Consider the following 26,079-nt stretch of genomic DNA (forward strand, 5'->3'; position numbering starts at 1 on the left):
GCTTTTGGAGAGCTTTAATTTGCTTTATGCATTTTTTGCAAATTTGACTCCACGAAAGCTCATTATCACATTAGCTTTGTGTGTAACATTGTGTATGTACATAAAAATGTTGAAACTTCCTTAGTAAATGAAGCAATGTCCTTTTTGTACCTCTGTATTTTGGGTGTGTTAGTGACCTATGGAGGTTTTTGATCAATCTCATCAAAAAACTTAGGTTGTCTGTCACAATATTTCAGATGTATGCAGTTGTATAAGCTATTTCTTTTGGAATATGGCTCAGCTGCTCATAGCTGTTACACCCTTGCAAATGTTGTTAGTATATCTGAGTGTCTATACAGAAATATGTATGTTATTATTGCCTACTTTATTGTGTAAAGTGGCCCATGAAGTCTTCTGTCATGTTCTTATATGTTTCTCAAATCAATCCCCTTTTAAAAATGTAAATCAATGTCTTTTAAATAATTTTTAAAATTATTTTGTCCAGAAGTATATTTTGGGAATTTTTATCTTTTGGGATTATGGCCCAAACCCATGTATATACATGCATGTGCTTGTGGATACGTGCATGTACACACAAAGGCACATGTGCTATCTGGTAGGATATATAATATAGGGAGTTAGCAGGGGTACAGTAGTAGGGTGTCTCTTCATGTCAATTTTTAAACCATACACATATATTATTTTAATGTTAAAAACTAGTTTGGCATTTTTAACCATGGGTCAGCCACATTGCACAGGCATTTTCTCTGATGGTCACAGCATTCTTCCCCACTGGCTTGGACTCTGGACTTTACCCTGTCCTTCTTTTTTTTTTTTTTTTTTTTATGGATTCTCGCTCTGTTGCCCAGGCTGGAGTGCAGTGGCATCATCTTGGCTCACTGCAGCCTCCACATCCTGGGTTTAAGCGATTCTCCTGCCTCAGCCTCCTGAGTAGCTGAAATTACTGGCATGCACCACTACGCTTGGCTAATATTTTTTGTATTTCTAGTAGAGATGGGGTTTCACCATGTTGGCCAGGCTGGTCTTGAATTCCTAACCTCAGGTGATCCACCCGCCTCGGCTTCCCAAAGTGCTGGGATTACAGGCTTGAGCCACTGCGCCTGTCCCTCCCCTATCCTTCTGAATGCCAAGTTTCAGCCTTCGACTGGAGTTAGCCTTGCAGAAGAACTGAATTTGTTGCCATCTCACTTTTCTGTCCCTTTTTCTAGGCCTGGAGTCATCTCCCAGAACTGCTGTTCAGCTCCAGCTGGTCTTTATTGAGCCCCTCTTGCAGACCAGGCTAATTTCCTGAAAACTGATTTTTGCTGACGTTTCTTACACTTGCTCGTGAAATCAACCACTTACTGTGCTGGGTTTTCCCATGACAGATCCCTATAGGCTTCTCAGTGCACTACCCCAAACTTTTTATCCTGAGAATATTGTTGTGTGGCAAGATGTCTGCAGAGTGCAGCTTAGTAGATGCTAGCCTGGCGTCCACGGGTCTGCTGTGTATGTCTCTCCAGGCAGATGGCCTGTCTCCTCCTGGCAAGGATGATCTGGGGTGGAAAAACTCTGATCTGAAAGTGAAATCATTGACTCCATTAGCATCTTCTGAATTTCCAGATGTCCCTGATATGGAAAGTGAAAATTGGCTTCTATTAAACAATGCATCAAAATTCTTTTGTATAGGACCAGACCACTGATATCAAGGGCAGTGCACTGACTTTCAGTTCCTCTGCATCCGTTGGTCATGTTCCCACCTTTCAATGGGAACAGAGAATAAAAATTCCAGCTCTAGGGCCCAGCCTGGTGGCCACCTCTCACGGACAGGCACCCGGCTGCTCAGTGTTATCCAATTACTAGAGGCCATTCCTAGCATTTCAATTTGGGGAATTAATTTACTGTTACTTTATTTTTATCTTTAGAGACAGAGTCTTGCTCTGTCACCCAGGCTAGAGTGTAGTGGCATGATCATAGCTCACTGCAGCCTTGGACTCCTGAGCTCAGGCAATCCTCCTGCCACAGCCACCTGAGTAGCTGGAACTATAGGCATGAGCCATCATGCCCAGCTAATTTTATTTTTATTTCAGTTGTAGAGATGGAGCCTTACCCCATTGCCCAGGCTGGTCTCTGACTCCTGGTCTCTAGTGATCCTCCTGCCTTGGCCTCCCAAAGTGCTAGGATTACAGGCGTGAGCCAACATCCTGGCCCCATTATTGACTGTTACCCTAAAGTGTGTGTTGCCTTTCTAGTTTGAGTAGAAAGTCCAGCATTCTCTTTTTGGATAATATCCAGGTTTTGCTGTTTCTTTTTTTATTTTTCATAATGAGAACATTTGCTCTCTTGCTGACATTGGAGGGCATCTGTTTACCTGTCCTGTAGGCATACAAAATTTCCAACGTTTATTTGAAGAGAAAGACAATTATTTGAGTAATTTGAATAAATAAATATCTTAAGTGATTCCCAAAAGACTTTCTCTGCTGATAAATATTTAGTGTAGTTTTAATGATTAGTCTCCATTTGTTTTCTTTCTTTTGTAGCTGGGGCTTCTATGGTCAATACAATCTCAGGCATTTGCTTTCTTTTACAGTAAATGGCTCAAGGCAGACCCAAACCCAACCCCTATCACCCTGGGCACTGGTCAGTGGGTCCTATACCATCATGAAATTACCCCAGTATAGAACTGGAAGGGACGGGAAGTGTTTAGGATCAAGTTCCAACATGACCTAGGCTTGTCCTGGGACTTCAGACAAATGATTTGGCTTTACTGAGACTTGGTTTCTGCTATAATAGAAATTTGGGCTTACTAATGCCTCCCTCAAAGGATTATTTTGCAGACTAACTGCTGTACCCCGTGAATGCACCCAGCAGAGGGCCCACATGTGGCAGATAGAGTATTGCTCCATAAATCCTCGTTTCCTTTCTTTATCTCAGGTACACTTAAACACAACACTCCATGATAACCAGAATCTTCTTCACTCCTCCCTTCCTATACCCCAAGAAAAAGTCAATGGACCCTGACTAATAGGGCCCATATTCTCACAGGACACTGCACGAATGTCCTTCTGATTTATTTTGCCCCATTTGTCTTGACAGTAGTGCTAGAGGTTGGTGGTATGGATTTCAATCTGTATGAGTCTTAAATCCTTCTACTTCCCCATTACTCGGGCTGGTGATTATCTAAAGTCATGGCTATGCCTGGAGGACAGGGAGGAAAATCAAAGATCTCATTTGAACTTAAGGTACTTTTGTGGTTTGCTTAGGAGGAGGAAATTGCAGATTCAAATTATAATGGAACTTGAAAGAAGTTTTTAGTGTCTGGGGTAAAACTGTGACAGAAGGTGCCATTTAAAACTTATGAATAATGTACAAGCAAAAGAAAATTCATTGTTAGGAGAGCAAACCTGTCTGTCTAAAGAGAATTGCAGGAAAAACCAAAGACGCCAGACCAGTAGCTTTTGTTCAAGAAATTAGTTTAATAACACAGCCAAATTTAGAATACCTTCTGCATGGAGTGTTCCTGAAGTGAGTTTTGTCTTGCATTTCAAAAGTCTTCTACTTTATCATCAAAATGAACATCCAAGGACATTTTAATTGCTATTTTGCACTCAACTGTATAGAATCTACTAGCACTCTGTGCATTTACCACACGACTGCACAAAGTGCCACATGGATGTCTAAACACCTATGATGAGATGCAGGCAGTGCCTCATCAGTAGCAGCAAGTGGAAATTCAAGAGCCCATGATGAAGTAAAATTAACCACCCCAACTAAATTTTTTGAAACAACAGCTTTATTGATATATCATCCACATTGTGTAAAATTGTTTCATTTAAGGTATACCATACGATGGCTTTTAGTGTCTTCAATGTGTTGTGCAGCCATCACCACAATCTAATTTTACATTTCTATCAACCCTTGAAAGAAACCCTGTATTCTTTAGTAGTCACTCCCAATTACCCCTCCCTGCAACCTTAGGCAAGAACAAATCCACTTTCTGTCTCTATAGATTTACCTATTCTGGCCATTTCGTTTTAATAAAATCATATAATAGGTGGTCTTTTGGAACTGATGTCATTCACTTGGCATACAGTTTTCCAGATTCATGTGTGTCACAGCATGTATTGGAATTTCATTCCTTTTTATATTCCAAATAATATTCCTTTGTACGCCTATACCACATTTTATTAATCCATTCATCAACTGATGGACATTGGGTTGCTTCCACTTTTTGGCTAGTGTGAATATGCTCCTATCAACAGTCATGCATGTTTTTATTTCTCTACCTTGTTATGGAATTGCTATGTCAAATGGTAACTCTATGTTTAACATTTTGAGGAACTACCAAATATTTTTTCAATGTGGCTGTACCATTATATATTCTCACCAGCAGTATGTGTTGCAGTTTCTCCACATACTCGCCATACTTGCTATTATCTGTCTTTTATAACCATTCTAATGGATGTGCAGTAGTATCTGATTGGGATTTTGATTTACATTTTCCTAATGACTAATTATATTAAACATCTTTTTATGTGCTTATTAGCCATTTGTATACCTTCTCTGGAGAAAGGTCTGTTCAGATCCTTTATCCATGTTTAACATTTTGTTATTGATCTCTTTATTAGTGAGTTGAATGAGTTCTTTATATATTCCAGATATCATTCCCTGATGAGAGATATGATTTGCAGATATCTTCTCCCATTCTGTAGATTGTCTTTTCACTTTGTTGATGATTTTCTTTAACTTTCTTGATGACGTTCTTTGAAGCACAGAAGTTTTTAATTTTAATGAAGTCCAGCTTATCTTTGCTTTTGGTATCATACCTAAAGAACCATTGCCTAATCCAAGGTCATGAGGATTTGCTGCTATTCTATCTTCTAAGAGTGTTAGAGTTTTAACTCCTGTGTTAGGTCTGTGATCCATTTTGAGTTAATTTTGTGTATGGTGTGAGGAAGGGCTCAAACTCTTTCTTTTTCATGTGAATGTCCAGTTATTTCAGTACTATTCATTGAAAAGACTATTCTTTCACCATTTGTTTATCTTGGCACCCTTGAGGAAAAATCAATGGAAATAAATATAAGGATATATTTCTAGACTCTCAATTCTATTCCATTGATCTATATGTCTATCCTATGCCAGTATCACATTTTCTCAATTACTGTAGCTGTGTATCAAGTTTTCCAGTTGAGAAGTGTGAGTCTTTCAACATTATTCTTTTTTTTCAAGATTGCTCTGGCTATCCTGGGCCCCTTCTAATTCCCATGTGAATTTTGGTGCATCTTGTTGGTATATGAAAAATGAGGAAACTTGGATTCTGATGGAGATTACATTGAACTTGCAGCTCAGTTTGGGAAGTATTGCCATTTTCATAAGATATCTTTCCATTTATTTATATCTTCTTTAATTTCTTTCAACATTTTTTTTGTTTTTAGTACACAAGTCTTACATTTCTTTTGTTAATTTGTTCTGAGTCTTTTACTTTGGAGCTATTATAAATGGAATTGCTTTTTAATTCATTTTTGGATTGTTCATTATTAGTATATAGAAATACAATTAATTTTTGTATATTTATCTTGTATCCTACAACCTTGCTGAACTTGTTTTTTAATTCTAACAGATTTCAGTGGATTCCTTTGGATTTTCTATATACAAGACCATGTTATCTGCAAGTAGAGATAGAGTTACTTCTTTTGCAAATAGAAACAGCTTTCTGGATACCTAAAGGATAATTATACACTCTTCCTCATTATAGTTATAAGTATTTAAAAAGTCTATCTTGTACAATATTAATATATTCACCTCATCTCTTAGGGTTGCTATTTATATGATAGATCTTTTTTTTCCATCATTTTACTTTCAACTTATTTGTGTCTTTGAATCTAAAATGTGTCTCTTATATAGAGAATATAGGTGAAACTTGTTTTTAAAATCTAGTATGACAATACCTGCCTTTCTATTTGATGCTTAATTCACCTACCCAGAGAAGACCTTTTGTCACACTGAGCTACTGGGGTAAGATGGGGAGTGTAATATAAGTGGATTGTGGCTCAAATACTACAGACTCTCATTGTTTTTACTGAAATTTAGATCTTCCTCCATTTGCTGTATGCCTTAGAGCAGTTTCCAGATACTTTAAATGTTGTTTTAGAAATCAATTTCAGCAATTAAATGGAAAGTGCTTTGGTATCAGTACCATCTTATACAGGTCAGCAAAAGCAGTGGAACTAGGCATGAAATTGGGTTTTCTTTCTGAGCAAAGTTCAGAAGTGAGCTGCTATGTCAGGTCCAGTCCATGACAGAGGTGGTACAAGGACCTTGGCCTCCTGACTCTTGGCAGGTTCTCTGTGGTCCAGCTTCCACTTGCCTCCTCAGCCTTTTTGAAATGCATTCACTCAGGCTGTCATCTTGTGTTGCATTCTTTGACATTCCATGATTTGGATAATTTCTAGTATCCAAAGATCTTACACAAAAACTCAAATGACCTTGTGGAAGTTTATTCCCAAGCCATATCTCTGCAAATCAGATAAATTGCTTTTGTCACAGGCATAATACATTGTTAATTTTGGAAATGCTTTTTGTAAAAATAACAAGAGTCAGGTTATTTTCTTTTTAATTTTCAATTATGTGCAAGGATACATCAATACCAAGAAATGAAATGGGCTTATCATAACCCAGATGATGGTGCTGACCTTTGGGATGGAGCCAGGTAACAGATTAGGCAGACAACGGATGGTGGTGAAATCTGGGTGGCAAAGGAAGAATGCCCTGAAATGAAGTCCTGGGAAACTTGCAGCTGTATTAGGGACCATGCAGATGAATCTGTGGCTGAGGGGCGGCAAACCAGTCAGGGGTCTGTTGGCTGACTCCAGCTGAGGGGATTTCTCATTGCTGTGCTCTGGGCCTTGATGACAGATGTGTTCATCCAACACCTGACATCCAGATGTTGGACATAAATGGCACTCAACAACTGGGTCACCAGAAAGTTTTAAATGGAGGATGAAGTGTTTGGTTTTTGCTTCGAGGGGTGGTTATTATAATAGACCCACCCCAGGATTATTTTCTCTTAGAAAAATGTTCCTGTGCACTGAAGACACATATTCTGTTGCCAACAAAACAGCAAAGTTTGCTTTTACTTATTTTTTCAATTGTAAAATCAAAGATGAAAAAGGGATGCCTGAAAAAAGCTATATCCAGGGAGGCTCAGGACTTGTATTAACTTCCTGGCAGATTAGAAAATAAAGTGGGAGAGAGGTTAAAGCAAGGACTTGTCTGTCAAGTCAATTGGAAGGAGGAAGATCAAGGGAATTGTCTGGAAAGAGGGAATGGCTATTTTAAGCAGATATAAACAGGAGCCTGTTCACCTTCATAGATCTTTCTTGGGTCAGCCTAGCGGCACTTGCTGCAGTTAACTATGTTGGTAGATTTATTCCCATATCCCACTGGGGTAGACCTACATCTCTCACCTCTGCTCATCTTTAAAAGTTAAAACAAACCACAGAGTAACATAGGCAAAGTAAAGTAGGTGACCCAACATTTCATTCAGTTAAAAAATGCTTCTAATAGGAAAAAATCCCAAAGCAAAAGTATTAGGTTAAATTGTTTATATAAAAATTAAAAGTGTACATATTTCAAAATCAAAGCTAAAACTATGTCACAGTAGAGACATCCAAACAAACATGACTACCAATGGTTTAATTTTTTTTAATATATAAAGAGCTTCTATAAATAAGAAAGATGCTAATACCACAGTATATAAATGGGCAAGCTATGGATAGTTTGAAGAAGACCGATACATAGCTAATAATTAATATGCATATAAGATAGAAAAATTATTGATAATCAAAAAAAGGCAAATTAAAATGAGATAATACTTTGTTGAATTAGCAAAGTCATTTGAAAGGAAAAATACTCAGCTTTGGTAGGAATGTATTAAGATAGGCAAGTTATACACTGGGAGAAGGAATAAAAATTGATATAATCTTTCTGGAGAGTGAGTTGGTGATGTGTCAAGGGCTTTAAAAAAAGTTTGCATGTTTTGATACAGTAATATTTTTCTATAAATTTACCCTAAGGAAATAATCATGAAAATTATGCCTTCAAGTATAGTTAATGACATGGGGAATTGCATACAATGGAATATTAGGTAAATAGAAAAGCAGGATATAGACCTCTTCATGATATAGCCCTAATTGAATATGTTAATATATGTTGGAGATATTCATTATCCCTTGATTGTAGCATATATACCTGTCTGTTTTTCTTATTTTGACATTGAGATCTCTGTAATTGTGCACACATTTACCATGTAATATTTTCTTATTCTTGATAGATTATTATTAAATTAGTAGTACATCTTTGAGAGATATTTTTTAAAGGGAGAAAATATGACATATGTGTTACATATTAACATCTATGCATGGCCTCTCTTTCTCTCTCTTTGTTTGTGTTGTTTATCTCTTTTTATATGGAAGCTAAATAAATTTAACATTATCAGTCAATTTTCACACTTCTGCCAGGTGAACGTTCTAAAATTCATATCTAAATATGTCATATTTGAAACCTGCAATAGAACTTACTTCCAGGAAAATGTAGTAGGTATACTTTTCTCTGTTCCTCCCACAACAACTAAAAAGCCTGGACATCGTAAATAGAACAAATCTAAGAAGACTTTGAAAGGTGGAGACAAGAATGATGCAATAGAGAGCTCTCTAGTTTTCTTTTTGTCTCATTTTTCCTAGACAAGGTACTGGTGAAGCTGACCACCCAGAATCACCAGTAGGAACAGACAAAAAAAAAAGCCCAAATTAGCCTGCTTTCTCTAGCCAGAGGACCAGAAATGGGACACCCACCAAGACAGAAAACTTTTAGCCAAATGTTCTACTTCAGTCAAACACCACCAAAAAAACTGGGGTCCCACCCCATCCATGCCAACAAAAGCTGAGTGGGGAGTACAGACTTCTGCCTTCCCCAGGCTGTAATGAGGCTCCTTAACTCCATTATCAGGGTGGTGTCAAAGAAAGGCCAAGCAGGGATCTGGGACTGGTATCCCTGCCCTGCTAGGAAGTAACAGGCCCTAGCACCTGTGGCTTCAGGAGAGACCATGTGGGGAGCCTGGACACCTACCTCAACCTAGACAACTCCTGCCACCTCCTACAGTGATGGTGTTAGAGGAGGCTGACTAGAGTTAGAACTATCACTGCTCTTCAGCAATTATGACACTACACCCACTGCTGTGCCAGTAAAGACTATATGGGGAGCCAGAACTCCTGCCCCTCCCCAGCAGTAATGAGGAGCCCACCACCATCACTTGGGTAATAGAGAACAAGTGGGGAACCTGGACTTCTACCTCTGCCTGTCAGTAATGACTCCTTTCCCTGCCACAATACAGCCAGACCAGATGCTTAAATAAGATCCAGAATCTCACAATATAACATGAAAATATACAGTTTCAAATGAAAATCACTTGCTATATCAAGAATCAGGTATATCTCAAACTGACTGAGTGAAGAAAATCAATAGGTGCTAACACCAAAATAACAGAGATGTTAGAGTAACCTGAAAAATATTTTAAAGCAGCCATCATAAAAATGTTTCAAAAAGAGAAATGACAAACATGCTGAAACGTGAAAAAATCTCAGCAAAAAATAGAAAGTCTAAGCAAACAAATAGAAGATATAAAGCAGAACCAAGTGAAAATTTTCAAATGGAAAAATATGTTAACCTAAAGGAAAAACTAATTGGATGGTCTCAACAGAAAAATAAAGAGGACAGAGGAAAGAATCAGTAAACTAGAAGATAGAACTATAGAAATTACCGAATCTAAACAGAAAATAGCCCGGAAAAAAAGGAAATAAAGAGAAAATCTCAGGAACTTGTGGAACTTTAACAAAAGATCTAACATTTGTGTCTTTCAAGTCTCAGAAAAAAAAATGAAATAGGAGGGCTGAAAAAGTGTTCAAATAAATAATGGCTGACTTCCCAAATTTGACAGAAGACACATTTATGGATTAAAGAAGCTAAGCAAACCCCAAACAAGATAACCCAGAGCAATTCACACCAACACACATCATAGTGAAACATCCAAAAACTAAAGACAAAGAAAAAATCTTGAAAACAATAGAGAGAGAGAGAAACAATTGGAATCATAGCAAATTTTACATCAAAAACCATGGAGGCCAGAAAAAAAGTGGCATGACATTTTTCAGGCACTGAAAGAACTATCGAGCCAGAATTCTATATCCAGTAAAAATGTCATTCAGGAATGAAAAGGAAATCAAGGCACTTTCAGATGAAGGAAAACTAAAAGAATTTGTTACTAGCAGACTTATCCTAAAAGAATTGCTAAGGGAATTTTTCTAAACAGAAAGGAAACAATAAAAGAAAGAACCTTGGAACCACAAAATTGTATAGTAAGCAAAACAAACAAACAAAAAACACATAAATACAATAGACTGTCCATCTCCTCTTGAGTTCTCTAAATTATGTTTGGCAGTAAGCAAAAGTTAATACACTGCTTGATGTGGTTCTAAATGAATAGAAGAAATATTTAAGACAATTATACACAGGGGAAAGAAAAGGGATATAAAAGAGTTAAGTTTTCTGTACTTGGTTTGAACTGGTAAAATTCTGCCCCAAGTAGGCTGTAATGAGTTATGTATATAACATTGTTGTGGGGTGGGGGGAGGGGGGAGGGACAGCATTAGGAGATATACCTAATGCTAAATGACGAGTTAATGGGTGCAGCAAAACAACATGGCACATGGATACATATGTAACAAACCTGCACATTGTGCACATGTACCCTAAAACCTAAAGTATAATAATAAAAAAATAAAAATAATAAAAAAAATTGTAATAGAGCAACCAGGAAAAAAACCTATACAAAGAGATGTACTCACAAACACTATAGGTGCATCAAAATGGAATTTTAGAAAATATTTAAGTAACCTAAAGAAAGGCAAGAAAAATAAAACAGAAATGAAAAACAGAGAAAACATTTTAAAAAGTCAGACTTAAGCCCTAACATATCAATAATTACATTAAATGTAAATGGTCAAATAATTCAGTTAAAAAATAGAGCCTGACAAAGTGTATTTAAAAACGTAACTGAACTCTATGCTGTCTATAAGAAACTCACTTCAAATGTAACAATATAGGCAGGTTAAATGTCAAAGAATGAAAAAAGACATATCATGCAAAGATTTGCCAAAAAAAGAAGGAGTGGCTATTTAAATTTCATATAAATTAGACTGTGGGGAAAAGTAAATTATCAGAGATAAAAAAAAGGACATTCAGTTATGATAAAAAGAGTCAATCCATCAAGAAGATACAGTAATCCTAAATGTATATGTAAAACACAGCACAGCCTGCTAAATATGTGAAGTGAAAACTAACAGAACTGAAAGGACTATAAACCAGTCTACAGTTGTAGTAGGAGACTTCAACAGTCCTTTCTCAACAATTGATGGAACTAGGCAGAAAGTCAGCATGAATATAGAAAAACTCAACAATACTATCAGCCAATAGGATCTAATTGACATTTATAGAACACTTCATTCAACAAAAGTAGAGTACACCTTCTTTTAAAGTGCTCATCTAACATTACCAAGATACACCATATCTTATCCAGGAAAAACAAAAACTGCAACAAATTTTTAAAAATTGAAGTCATACAGAGTGAGTTCTCTGACCATGATGTATTCAAACTAGAACTTTGTAACTAAGATAACAGGAAAACTCACCAGCACTTTCTAACTAAACAACACAATTCTAAATAACTAATAGTAAAAAGAGGAACTCTCAAGAAAACTTTTTAAAAATATGTTGAACTAGATGGAATTGAAACTATATATCAAAAATTGTAGGGCACAGCTAAAGCAGTGCTGAGAGGAAAATTTTGTAACACTAAATGTGCTAAATGCGTATATTAGAAATGCAGAAAAGTCTCAAATCAGTATCTAAGCTCTCACTTAAAGAATGGTCTTTTTAGTCCATTTTGTGCTGTTATAACAATACCACAGAAATTTATTTCTTATAGTTCTGGAGACTGGGAAGTCCAAGATCAAGTCCCTGGCATCTTTTAAGGGCTCTCCTGCTATGTCCTCTAAAGGACACGAATGCCGAGTCCTCATATGGCAGAGGCAGAAGAGCAAGAGAGGTCAAAATAGAGTGCACTCCTCTCATCAATCCCTTTACAACAGTATTAGCCTATTATGAGGGCAGAGCCCTTATGACCTAAACATCTCTTGTTAGGCCTCACCTCCCAACACTGATGCATTGGGGATTACATTTCCAACACATGAATTTTGGGGGTACATATTCAAACTGTAAGAAGAACCTAGAAAAAGAAGAACAAAATACATGGAAAGGAAGCAAAAAGAATAAAGTAATAAAGATAAGTGCAGAAATCAATGAAATGGAAAACAGAATAATAGAGAATATCAGTGAATAAATAAATGGTCCTTTGAAAAGATTAATAAAATTAACAAACCTCCAGTGAGACTGTCAAAGAAAAAAAGAGACTAAACAAATTACTAACATCAGGAATGATACAGGGGATATTATTGTAGACACTGAGAACATCAAAAGAATAATAAGAGAATACTAGGAACAACTCTGTAAGCATAAACTTAAAAACTTAAAGAGTAAATTCCTTTAAAAAACCCACAAAATATCACAGCCCCCCCAGTGTGTAAGATAATTTGAATAACCTTTTAACTACTAAGGAAATTGAACTCATGATTTTAAAACTCCTAAGAAAATCTCCAGGCCAGATGTTTTCACTGGAAAATCCTGAATGTTTCCAGAAGAATTATTAATAGCAGCAGTCCTATACAACTCTTTTAGAAAATAGAAGCAGAAAGAACACTTTCCAGGTCATTTTTTTTTAAGTTAGCCATATACTGATCCCCGAACCAAATAAAGAAAATATAATAAAAGGAGAATGCAGGTCAATATTCTTCATGAATATAGATACAAAAATTTTTAGCAAAATATTAGGAAATGGAATTTAGCAATTTAAAAAAATATATATCACAGCCAAGTGGGATTTATTCCAGAGATGGAATGCTGGTTTAATATTTAAAAACCAGTCAATTTGGTCTACCATATTAACATGCTAAAGAAGAAAAATCTCATAATATTTTAATGGATACAGAAAAAAGTGTTTGAAAAATTCAGTATACATTCATGTGAAAACACTCATTCAAGGAAGACTAAAGAGGAACATCCTCAACTGAATGAAGAGCACCTGTGAAAATTGTACAGTCAACATTACACTTTATGGTAAAGGACTGAATTATTTCCCTTTAAAATCAGGAATAAGGCAAGGATGTCTGCTCTTGCTACTGCTATTCAATATAGTGCTGGAAGTTGTAGCCAGTGCAATAGGCAAGAAAAGGAAATGAAAAGCATATAGATTGGAAAAGGAGTAATAAAACTGTTTCTATATTCAGATGACATGCCTATTTATGTAGAAAACCCCAAGATACAAAAAAATCCTAGAACTAAGAGATGAATTCAGCAAAGTCATAGGGTGCAAAAATAAACATGCAAAAATCAATTATATTTGTATATACCGGCGATGAACATAAGGGCATCAGAATTAAAAATATAATTTATAATTGCTCAAAAAGTTGAGAACTTAGGTGAAAATTTAATAAAAGCATGTGTAAGACTCCTGAGAACAACACAACACTGATGAAAGAAATCAAAGATGTAAATAAAGGGAGAAACATACCATGTTTATGGATTGAAAGATTGTGCTGTTGTTTTAAGAGCCTATGGGCACCCTTTACCTTTGAGACTGTGGATTGAGAGGGGAAGTGGAGGCTTCAGCTCTTAAGCTGCTCGGGCAATTTCCATTGCCAAGAGCAGTCTAAGGTCAACTTGGAGCATTAAGAAATGGATGCACACTCTGAAGCGCATTTGATTACCTGACTATTGACTCATGATGTTCAACCTCAGTGACAGGGGAACCTGGAGAATGTTGGGGCTCTGCGTTTATCTCCTTGCTCACATGTGGTGGTCAGGCTTGCTACTTCCAAGTTGACAGCAGGTTCTGGATGGCTTTTGGGGCAGACAGGATGGACAGAGACTCTGCATCTGCCATAAAATGGAAGGGAAAGAGGAGAGAAGGCCTGGATCCAGAGAGGATTGGCCCTCTTTCTTCCTTACTTTTATGGCCAAGGTGCTGGGGCTTCTGCAAGATCTCTGCAGTGGTGCTGATGACGGAAGGTGTTTCTTCATGCAATTTTTTAAAATATGAAATTAATACAACAGTGAAATAATTAGCTCACCCCAGGCAGCCTCAGCTATAATTTATGGCTCCATGTCTCCCATTTTAACTTTGTTTTGCATTCATTAGTATACAATTAAAAAAAAATTCTCAAGGAATCACAGTTGTGACGACTAACATTAACCACTCTGTCACTCACAGATATTGCTAAGGCTATCATTCTGAAAAGTAAATTAATTTCCCTCGGGTGAGAACTGTCAGAAAAACATTCAGGCTCCTCTCTAGGGTCGGCTGATTGACTCTGGAAATAACTCGCGGCTTCTATGGCAATGCAATGTGCTAGGAGGCCCTGTCCACACCACTTTCCTAGGTTTTTGTTTTGTCCACCCTGTCCCTACATGGAATTTGGGAAGAAGAAAATTGGCTGGTGTTTTGGGGAACATAAAAGGTGCAGGTGCTGTTAGCTTTTCAACACACACACACACACACACACACACACACACACACACACACGCGCGCACACACACACACTTCTTTTAAAAAAAGTCAGTGGACTTAGCTTGTTTTCTTCCCTCTCAGCAATCTCATTATCTTTAATTTAAGGTCGGGTAGAAGAGACTTTTAACCCTGAAGCTCTTTTTACAACAGTTTTAGTGATGCAGAGTAAGTTAGTGCTTTGTTTGGGATAAAGAAACAAAAAGAGTGCTTTTTGGAGAAAATTTAAAATGGCTTTCCTAGATGAAGGATGAGCAGAATCGCAGGTAATTTTAGGGACTCCAGAGGTAATGGTAATGACTGCAATGATGATGCGTTCTATGCCTTGAACACCTGCTACATGTCAGGCATCACTTAGTCCTCATGCCCATTATCAGCCCCAGTTAGTGGTTGAGGAACCTGAGGCTCAGAGGGTTTCTGTTACTTGCCCAAGATAACACACTGGCAGGTGTTAGAGTCTGTGTGCAAACCAGGTGTGTCTGATCCAAAGCCTGAATTTCTAACTATTCTATCTTGTGCTGGTGATGCAGTTGGGGATATGATGTTGACCTGGTCCCAGGATGGTCTCCTATAGGCAGCATGAGTCACTAGAGAGGACAAGAACAGACTCAGTACAAAGGCAGCCAGGTTCCTTGGTGTTTATTTTAAGTAGGTTTGAACCATAGCGTGATGGGTTAGACCCACTTTTGTTTGTGTAATTGAACCCTCAAGGAATCTGAAATTGGCCAATATCAGATCCAGGGTGACCCTACTGGTCCTTGTCAGTCAGGGTTATAACACTGGCTAGAAATGACCCACTCAATGGAAATATAGAGCCAGGGCTGCAGGTTTATCCTGGGTGGTGTTATCTCTTATCTGAGAGGCTTCTGCGGTCTCCACGGGGGTCATCCCTCAGCTTGTGGGAGGAGGCAGCCTGATCCTAATCCCCTATGGATCTGCAGCCTGCTCCATTCAGCATTGCTTTTGCAGTGTTAATAGATGGGGTAGACAGTCTTTGCAGTCTCCAGCAGCAGAGTGTCAGCCCCTGCTGGATACTTGGCCACAACTTTAAATCCATGGGACTTGTTGGGGAGGGTGTTTATGTTCCCCAGGTTTTTGATCTGGCATGAACTTTGAGAAAGGAAAAGAATAATTGGCAAGGGCTTTTTCTCTGAAGAGCTACCCTCTCTGGTCAAGGAAATCTGAGCTTTAGTGTCTGTGTTTGCAAGTTTGGGGGTGCTGTCACTGCTCTGTATGTAGACTATGTGACATTGACACCAAAGCCACAAACCCTCATCTCTTTCCATATCTGAAATATTCCCATGTTTAAAAATTGCCATTGTCATTGAACTCATCACCACCATTGAGAATCATGTATTCTATTCTGGGGTGGTTGGATTGATAGACTGTTGAGGGTTGGGAGGAAAAGAGGTGACGAGAAGGTGCAAAAGTTATCTGTTGAGATTTCTCAAGGATCTGAAGGGCACTTTGAGAACTCTTTGCTGGGGCCATTTTGTGTATTTAATCACAGTCAAGTCTACTATCAAAGAAGCATATATCTCTATGCCACACACACATATACACTCACTTACACACACATGGGCTTCTTCCATCTCCTCTACAGATGAGTTGAAAGTTGCCCATTGGGTGGTGTGTGGTGGCTCACACCTGTAATCCTAGCACTTTTGGAGGCCAAGGTGGGTGGATCACTTGAAACCAGGAGTTGGAGACCAGCCTAGCTAATATGGTGAAACCCCATCTCTACTAAAAATACAAAAAATTAGGCAGGTGTGGTGGCATGCACCTGTAATCCCAGTTACTCAAGAGGCTGAGGGAGGAGAATTGCTTGAACCCGGGAGGCAGAGGTTGCAGTGAGCCGAGATTGTGCCATTGTGCCACAGCACTCCAGCCTGGACGACAGAGTATGACTCTGTCAAAAAAAAAAAAAAAAAAAAGAAAAAGTTGCCCATGGGAAGAATGACAACTAAAACACAGAGGATGTTATATATTAAGCTGATGTTTCAATGTAGGATTGCTCAGGCCCAAAGGGCAAACCATTATATGTTCAACTTAAAAAAAAAAAAAACCAGGGCTGAGCACAGTGGCTACACCTGTAATCCCACCACTTTGGGAGGCCGAGGTGGGCAGATTGCTTGAAGCCAGGAGTTTGAGACCAGCCTGGGCAACGTGGTGAAACTCAGTCTCTACTAAAATTACAAAAATTAGTCAGGTGTGGTGGCGCAGGCCTGTAGTCCCAACTACTCGAGAGGCTGAGGCAGGAGAATCTCTTGAACCCAGGAGATGGAGGTTGCTGTGTGCTGAGATTCTACCACTATACTCCAGCCTGGGCAACAGAGTGAGACTCTACCTCAAAAACAAACAAACAAAAAAGCAAAGCAAGAAAGAACAAGAAACGAAACAAAAAAGCAGCAGGAATTGTGTGCAGCTAGGTCCCTTCCATGATCCCAGGATGGAGGGTGGGATCACCTGGGGTTGGAGGTGGTGAGGCTTGGGGCTGAAGGTCAGGATGTCTGACTCTCACACATTCTTATTGATAATAAGAAGCCAGATGTTTACATCCTGGCTGGCCAGCGGGGCCAAATCTTCCAAGTTCAACTGGTGGCATTAAAAATACGCTACTTTGTAAAATATTTGCCCTCTGAGTTCGTATGTCTAGGAGCGCCCCAGAGAAGGGGGAGAAACAGGACAGATGGGCTGTGGACTCTATGAGAGGTTGGAGGGTTTCTGTGGGGGCCACTGGGAATGGGGTGCAATGGTCCAGCTGCCAGGCACTTACAAGCTCTCTTGAATCCTGCCTGTGGTCAGGTTACTAATGAAGGAAGGTGGCCACAAAGGAAGGTGGCCTGAGCCCAGGAAGGAACTGAGCTTTTATCTGCAGAGGTCAGCACCTTGACAGTGGAGGTTTTGTTCCCCCTTCTTCTGGTTGCAGGGATACCTGCAAACAAGTTTGCACCTTAAGAAGTCTCAGGGTCCAGGGCGAGGCTTAGTCCCCAAAGCTCCTCTCCTTTGAAGTTGACTGGATGCAATGGTACTGCAGAGCAGGAAACATGGGAAGTAATTATCTTTTTAGTAGGTCACTGGCCTCCTTTGGGAGAAGAGACCAGAGGGAGAGGGGAGAAGGCGAATGGCGCGGCCCCCCCAGAGGCTGCGCCTGCAGTAGCTGCCTTGGTGATTAATAGCCATGTCACATCCCACGAATATTGCCTTAAGCAGCCGCGTTCAAAATTGAGTGGGAATGAAATAAAACAACCCAAAATAAATGTTTCCTCTATTCCTTAGGAGTTGCTGGAATCTAGAAATGGCTTTTCAAATCTATAATTTTAAATGGCATCATTCACAGCACTCTCTGAGCCCGGCTTTATTTTCACATGGATATCGTTGTGTGCACAAACACCACTTTTTGATTTTAAAGACCATGAAAAATTTGAGCTAAGTGACTTTTTTTTTTTGGTATTGAAATAAAAATTATATTTACAGAGAGAAATATAGCCTTTGTATGTGTTTTTAAAGGAAAATAGTAACCCAGTGGAGGAAAAGGATGGGAAGAATATTGTGTCCACACAGATCATAAACTGGAACAATAAAAATGTCTGGCAGGTGGTAATTGCTGGCCAGCTGCAGGGATTACAGCCCTGTGAGCTATGTTCAGGGCAGTGTGCCAGGATGCTGGCAACCAGAGTCCAGGCCTGGACTGTCATGGCCCTTGGTGAGGCCAATGGGGCCTGAGAGCATAAATAAGAGGGTGACCACAGCATGGCAGGGCAGGGTCTCTCACGGGCCAGGCTCTCTGGGGGCCCCAAGTCTTGAGGCCCTCGGTCTCTGCTACCTCTGCTGTTGACAGGCTGCCCACATGGGGGCTGATGGTGGCAGTCACAGGGCTGACCTCTTGCTGCATCTTTGGGTGGAAGAAGCTTCAGTAGCCCTCAGTGTCATTCCTCCTTGGAGAAGCCAGAGAGCACATCTGATGGGTGAGAAGCAAGAGTAAACTCCCTGCTCAATGCTTGGGGATTGTCAGGGTCTTGGGCCAGAGGGAGGGAAAGAAAGAGTTGGGTGGTGCCTACCTTCTGCCCACCCACTTGTTTCCCTCTGGCCCCTGGCAGGAAAGCCTGTGGTGGAGTGGGCTGTTGGGCATAGAGGAGGCTCCTTCCTTTCATTTCATCTTCTATCCCTGTCCTAACTGCCCTGGCTCCCAGCCAACACACCAGTGTCTGAGAATTGAATTTTGTTCATAGCATCTAATGACAAGCAAACGTTCCAAGGAGAGGCAGGGGAGGGTGGGTGGAGGAGTTGCTGTGGAGCTGCTGGGAGCTGGCAGGACATTCATCTGCCCTCCTGCCTCTGTCTTTCCTAGGTGCATATGTCAGGCCAGGCTGGGGCACCAGAAGACTGAGCAGGCCTTGCCTCAGTGGGCTGAGTCCAGTGACAGGTGCTGTTTTAAAATGTAGGTTGTATTATTACTCAGTATGGTGAGCTTGGCAGATCAGAAGAGGACAGCCATTGAAAGCATAGTTTGTTACTCACAGTTCCCAAGAGAAGGGGCATGCCATGCCACGCAGGGCCACACGGGGAAACACTAGCATTGGTTAGAAGGGAGAGGGCATGAAGGGAAAGTGTGGGCAAGAGCCTTTATTGTGGTTTCCACAGGAAGAAATGGGCAGGGCTGGTAAGCAGGTTTAAGACTGGCTAGTATGGATAACTTCAGAAGGCTCCGAGGCATAGGATCTGTCCTGAGTTGTCTGGTACCTGGCCCTGGGGAGACTAGGTTAGGCCCTGAGTGGAAGAGACACATAAAGGAAGCAGCGGGAATGGGGTCCTGAACTGATTCGTTTGCATATGAAAAATGCACTCAAAGAAGAGTCATTTGCTGTCTTTAGGAATTAGCTGGCCCTGGGAGCCCCTGTCCCTCCAGGGTCAGTGAAGTCCCAGATGTCAAAGCATCAGAAGCACATGGTTAACACAGGTGCACATAGCACCAGCTGGAAAGGGACAGTGCTGGGCCTCGCAGGAGGGGCAACGTATGCTCCAGGGCATTCCAGGGAGAAGCAACTTCCTGCTTTGGTTGGTTTGGTTCTGTTTAGTTTTGAAGGGGTGTGCCAAGGAGAAAGGGAGAATCAGAGAAGCCTCAATTTGGGGAGAGGGCATGCGGCTGAGCCACCAAAAATGAGTCCAGTTAGACACTGGCAGTTAGGGGTGGGGTCAGCTGCAGGCAGCCCTGCTTGGACAGGGGTCCAGGATGGGAAGCGTCTGAAGGGGCTTAGTGGGAGAAAAGGCTGGAACACTCAAGTCAAGCTATAGCGGACTCTTGAATGACAAGCTGAGGCGTTTGGATCTTATTCCCTACAAGCTGGCCAGAGCCATTTTGCTCCCTAGAAGTTCTTCCAGTAAATTCATAGACTCGCATAGAATGTCTATGCTTGGCTGTATATCACAGTTACAGAACATAATTAACAAGTTAGGATGCTGATATCAATTTATTCTGGATGGGATAAAAAATACAATGTGGCTAAAAACTCATTGCCCCCTGGGCCAGCAGGTAATGTCAGGGAGTGGAAAGGGTTCTGGTGTCCTCAGGGGATAGCCGTTTCCTGCCTGGAGGGTCGGGCTTCTGAGTTCCAGCAGACTGCATTATGGGAATAGGGTCCGGAGGTGCCAGATCTTCCTATTTTTAAAGAAAGTCTGGACATTTAGATTCTTGTGAACACTCTTGATTTTTGTGAAATTACCTGGGAACTCAGCAGTGGATTAGGAGAACATAACTCCTCTCTATCAGCACAGGGAGAGGCACTGCGAGGCCTGCCACATGGAGCCTTGGTGGCCTCTTTCTGCTCTTCACCAATCACCCCAATTGTGGAGTCAAAGAGGAAATGGCACCGCTACAAGGTGTGCCTCCATTGGGAAACTGAGGCACAACAGGTCAGGGTCAGATCTGGCATCCAAAGACCTTCTCTGAGGTCTCCAGAGGCCACTCTGCTTTGCTTTTTTTGCATTTCCTCATTTGCGAAATGAATTCATTATTTCATTCATTGAATGAATATTGAGTGTATGGTGGGCAAGACAAAGAGTTCTCCATAGGAACAAATTTTGATGAGATGCTGCTTAAAATTGTACTATTGGCCAGGCGTGGTGGCTCACGCTTGTAATCCCAGCACTTTGGGAGGCCGAGGCAGGCGGATCACCTGAGTTCAGGAGTTCAAGATCAGCCTGGCCAACATGGTGAAACCCCGTCTCTATTAAAAATGCAAAAAATTAGCCGGGTGTGGTGGTGGGCACCTGTAGTTCCAGCTACTCGGGAGGCTGAGGCAGAGAATTGCTAGAACCTGGGAGGCGGAGGTTGCACTGAGCTGAGATTGTGCCATTGCACTCCAGCCTGGACGACAGAGCAAGACTCTGTCTTTAAAAAAAAAAAAAATTGTATTATTATCGTACTTATTTTTCAGCAAAAAAAAAACTAACAAACAACAACGACAAAAAAGAAAACTAAACAGTGTTGTGGTCAATCGCTGCTTTTGCTGTCACCGTGGGTAAAATGTCCTGAAGTGAAGCTCTGGAGCATGGGGCCATGCCCAAGGCTCGCTCTGCACATGCCACCTTGTCTGGGTTTTCTCTATGTCCCAGGCTCTGGGCTCAGTGGCTGGGACTCAGCCTTCTTGACCTGGTAAATGTCCAGTGCCTAGCATGATGCTGGGCACAAGGCAGACACACAGATATCCCCTAGTGGGGTGGATTGCATGTGGCCATTGTCTGGTTTTGGTAGATAAGAGTCTAGCCACAACAACCATAGATAAAGCTACAGTAGAATCACAGCATGTAAAAATGGAAGTTAAGTGAGAGGAACACATGGAATTTGTAAAATGATTATATTAATCAGCCTGGGCTGCTGTAACAAAATGCCATAGACTGGACGGCTTAAGTAATAGAAATTTATTTCTCACAGTTCTGGAGACTGCAAGTCAAAAATCAAGGCACTGACAGGTCTGGTGAGGGCGCTCTCCCTGGCCGGCAGATGGCTGACGGCTGCCATCTTGCTGTGTCCTCACATGGTCTTTCTCAGAGCATGGGTGTGGGGACAGAGGGACCTTTCACTTCTCTTTTTATAAGGCCACCAATTCTATCAGATAGGATCCTTACCACCGAATTTAAGCTTAATTGCCTCCTGAAAGCCCTATCTCCAAATATTCACATTGGTTGTTAGGGCTTCAATATGTGAATTCTGGGGCGACACAGTTCAGTCCTTAGCAATGACCTAACATCATGTTGACATCATTACCGGCTTTGGGATTTTTTTTGTTGTTTTCACCATGATCCAGCAAAAGCTGAGAGGTTTCCCTGTAGACTGACAGCCCTTTCATTTGGAGCCACGAGCCTGCTGTGGTTGGGTGTGAACTAGGATGGAGGGGCGGGCATGGATGAAGGGCGGGTTGGGGTGGTATTCTTGAAACAGTCATCTGTGGGGTGGTTAGACTGTGCCTGGGGGAAGTCTGTGCTCTTAGAAAACAAGGCTGTGCTCACAGTGCTTGCATGCGGCCTTCCTTGTGTGTGCTTGTCTTTTGTCCTCACCACCCACATGACAGCACCAGACTATGAGATGCCTTAAACACTAAAAATATTATGGTGCCCTTCTTTCAATTACAAATAAACACAATATTTAAGTATAAGATTATATTTAAGAAAGTCTTTATCAAACATAAGATTTTTAAAACAATTGCTTCTTCTCTTTGAGTGGTTGATGGATGTTCTCACCCCACTGGTGTGTGAAGCAAAGGTTTGCCCACCATGCTTGATAACATAGCACAGTGTATGTGTGTGTGTGAGTGAAATGTTCTTTCATAAACCAACGTTAAACTCAGAGCTATTCAAAGACAGCATGCTGCCGAATGTAGGATGTGGAGCATCAGGCTGCATGGGGCAGAGGGTGACCTCTGAAAAGCCTGGGCTCTTTGCGATCTACAACTATGAGATCCTGGGGGATTTGTACCTGGGCATTGCCTGTGGGGACAATCCCACACCACTTTATAAATTGCTCCAAGGAAAGCCTTGGTTCACCTGACATAGCAGCCTCAGAGTGCAATGCAGATGCTGTCTGCAGGGCACAGGGATTTAAGGTGGGATGTGGAGAACACCTTTTCCACATAGAATTGCAGGGGGGTTTAGGTGGGCTAAAAGTAATGACCTACCTGTGAATCTGACAGGAGCACCAGGGTTAATGTCACCCTCCTTGTTGAGAATGTCCTTTTGAAATATGTTCTAGGGTATTGCTCCTGTCCTATTAATTATGTCACAAATTTAGTAAAGCTGAATAATTAATGATCATGGGGCACTTGGAACTATAAAATGTCATGTAAATGTTAAGGAGTAAAAATTACTCTGGTGTTAGATAGATGTGCTGCTTTAAAAATGTTCTATGCTGGGAAGGTTAACTTCTAGAAGAGCTGAAAAGCTTCCTGTTGGGCTTTCTTCAGAAACTTAGGCTGTCTTGCCCTAACCACATTTTAGGAAATTCAGATTTCTACATTCTGGAGTCTTTGGAAGGCAAATGGCTAGCCAGCACTTTTAGCTCTGGAGATGAAGTTGCCTCCCGCTGCTGGATTTTGGTAAAAATCGTATCTGTTGATTCCCTCTAGCCGGAGGCAGTTTGGGCCTAAAACCAAGGAAGAGGTGAAGATCATTGAGCACCAAACGCAGACCCTGCGGCTGATGCCCCACCTGGCCACAGCCTTGGCCCTGACCTTCGTCAGCAGGTGAGATGGCTCTCAGGGTTTGCTCTCTCAGGATAAGTGTGATGCCCTGGCATGAATAAGAATTCAGAGAAGCAGGCACAGGATGTCATTTTCTAACTGTGATCGGGAAAGAGTCTGTTGTTAAAATCGGATGCCCAGGTTAAAAGCATCCTTGGATGCTTAAACCACTGCAAATGTTTTTAACCTGGACATCTGATTTTAAAGGATGCCAAGGTCCAAATCTTGATTGTCTCTATATAGAGATGAGTGGAGGCCACAGAGACTTTGAGAAGGCAGGAGCCAGTGTTTCTCCAGAGTTTTTAAAAGTAGCAGACTTGAACAGTTAAAAGTTCTTTACTTCTGATAAAGGTTCTAATTTACAGTAAAGTTTTCAGAAATAGGTCCAGGTGTGTGTGTATTTGGTGGCAGTGCAGGGGAGGCAGGGAGTGAGGAGCTTTGAATAAAACGTGTGCCATAAGTACACCTGGAAATTCACATTCTACCACAGGCTTTCATTTCTGCCTCTCAGCTATTCCTCCCCAAGTGCTAGGCCGTTGTCCAGTACTTGTGTGTCGTGTTATCATCATCCCCGCATTATAAAGATAAGAAATTTAGGATTTATCTCAGATCACAGAGCCTAGAAGTAGTGGACTGGGAGTGGAACTCCAAACTCTGGGCCCTATTCTGTGTTCTTTCCTCCCTCCATAAGCAATTTTGCTTCTTAGTGTTAACTCCAATCATTCATTTCTGAATAATTTAGAATTGGCTTATGTTTGAAATTTAACATGCTGATGGGGAAGCTAGTGCCAGGGTTTATAAAAGGATGGTAATCAGAGAGCCCTTGGCATAGCTAGTGTGCTGTTGACTATGGATTGCCCAGGCGTTGCTGGCATGGCTGGGAGGGATTGGATGGGTGCACCTGTGTTCTTATTGTACACAAGGCTGGCAAGTGGAATGCCAGTGTTCCAAGGTGCAAGGACACTGAACCCTGCAGGCTGAGCTGCAGGTAACAACAGTAAGATCCATCCATGCCACCTGGAAGAAAATTTAAAGCACTTGCATCCACCATCTCTTACCTAAAATGTTTCTGAATGGTTTTTTGAGGTTTAATTTGCATACAGTGAAATGCATAGATTTTAGTTTTTAGTGGAGTGAGTTTTGACACACATATACTCTTCTTGTGTAATGAACACTAAAGCCAAATATAAAACATTTCCATCATCCCCAAAAGTTCCCTCTGGCCCCTTTGCAGTTGACCCTCACCTCTCCACCACAGCGGAGACAGTTTTCTGATTTCTATTCCCAATAGCTTAGTTTTGCCTGTTCTTGAACTTGATGTAAATGGAATCATACCATACGTATTCTTTCGTGTCCAATTTATTTCATTCAACAGAAGGTCTTGATGTTCCTCAATGTCATGGATAGTTTGTTAATTTTTATTGCTGAATAGTAACATGAAATGACTAAACTGCAGTTAGTTTATCTCTTCTACTGATGGACATTTGAATTGTTTCCAGGCTTGTAGTTACTATGAAAAAGGCAAAGCCAATATTCTTGTACAAGTATTTCATTTTTCTTAGGATAAATAACTAGAGAGGACTTGCTGGATAATTAAGTAAATGTATTTTTAACTTTATAAGAAATTGCCAGTTTTTCAAAGAAGTGGTACTGTTTTACACGCCCTCAAGCAACATGTGAGAGTTTCAGTTGTTCTTCATCCTGACCAACATTTGTTTCAGTTCTTCCTTAATCATATTCACACTAGTAGGTATGAAATGTTATCACATTGCTGTTTAAATTTACACTTATCTGGTGGCTGATGACATTGAGCACTTTTTCATGTGCACATTGGCCATTGTATATCTTCTCTGTGAAAGATCTATTTAAATCTCTTGCATATTTTTCTAAATTGAGTTGTTTTTCTTCTTATTATTGATTTATAAGAGTTTATTTACAATAAAAGCAAGTTCTTATTTTAAATATTTTTGGTCAGTGTGGATTTTGCCTTTTTATTTTCTTAATAACGTTATTTGGGGGAGCAGAAAATTTTAATACTGCTTAAGTCTAATTTATCATTTTCTTCTTTTATGATTATTGCTTTCTGTGTCTTTTCTTTTCTTTTCTTTTTTTTTTTTGAGACAGAGTCTCGCTCTGTCACCCAGGCTGGAGTGCAGTGGCGCAATCTCAGCTCACTGCAAGCTCCGCCTCCCAGGTTCATGCCATTCTCCTGCCTCAGCCTCTCTGAGTAGCTGGGACTACAGGCGCCCACCACCACGCCCGGCTAATTGTTTTTTTGTATTTTTAGTAGAGATGGGGTTTCACCATGGTCTTGATCTCCTGACCTCGTGATCCGCCCGCCTCGGCCTCCCAAAGTGCTGGGATTATAAGCGTGAGCAACCGTGCCTGGCCGCTTTCTGTGTCTTTTCTAAGACGTTGTTATAACCATAGCTTAATCGTAAGTCCTGAAATCAGGTAGCAGGTCTGACCTTACAGAAATAAAAAGGAATATAAGAGAATACTATGAACAATAGTATGCAAAAAAATATATAAAACCTATATGAGATGGATGAAGTCCTAGAAGAAACAAACTACCAAAATATAATAAAGAATACATAGAAAATTCTAATAAACCAATCACAGGATATTAGG

The 26,079-nt window shown here is 40.6% G+C and overlaps 1 protein-coding gene across 2 annotated transcripts in view; it reads left to right on the forward strand.

The window, feature by feature from the left end:
* The window catches only part of ACOXL (acyl-CoA oxidase like), a 362,177-nt gene that overhangs the window by 120,663 nt on the left and 215,435 nt on the right, over window positions 1-26,079 (forward strand). For both annotated transcript variants that reach the window (XM_058428613.1, XM_032177651.2), the window contains exon 10: window positions 23,335-23,451. In XM_058428613.1, the coding sequence (XP_058284596.1) occupies window positions 23,335-23,451 (117 nt within the window). The remainder of the gene's footprint in view (window positions 1-23,334; window positions 23,452-26,079) is intronic.

The sequence above is a fragment of the Hylobates moloch genome, unplaced genomic scaffold (assembly GCF_009828535.3).
Source record: "Hylobates moloch isolate HMO894 unplaced genomic scaffold, HMol_V3 SCAFFOLD_15, whole genome shotgun sequence".
Classification (NCBI taxonomy): Eukaryota; Metazoa; Chordata; class Mammalia; order Primates; family Hylobatidae; genus Hylobates; species Hylobates moloch.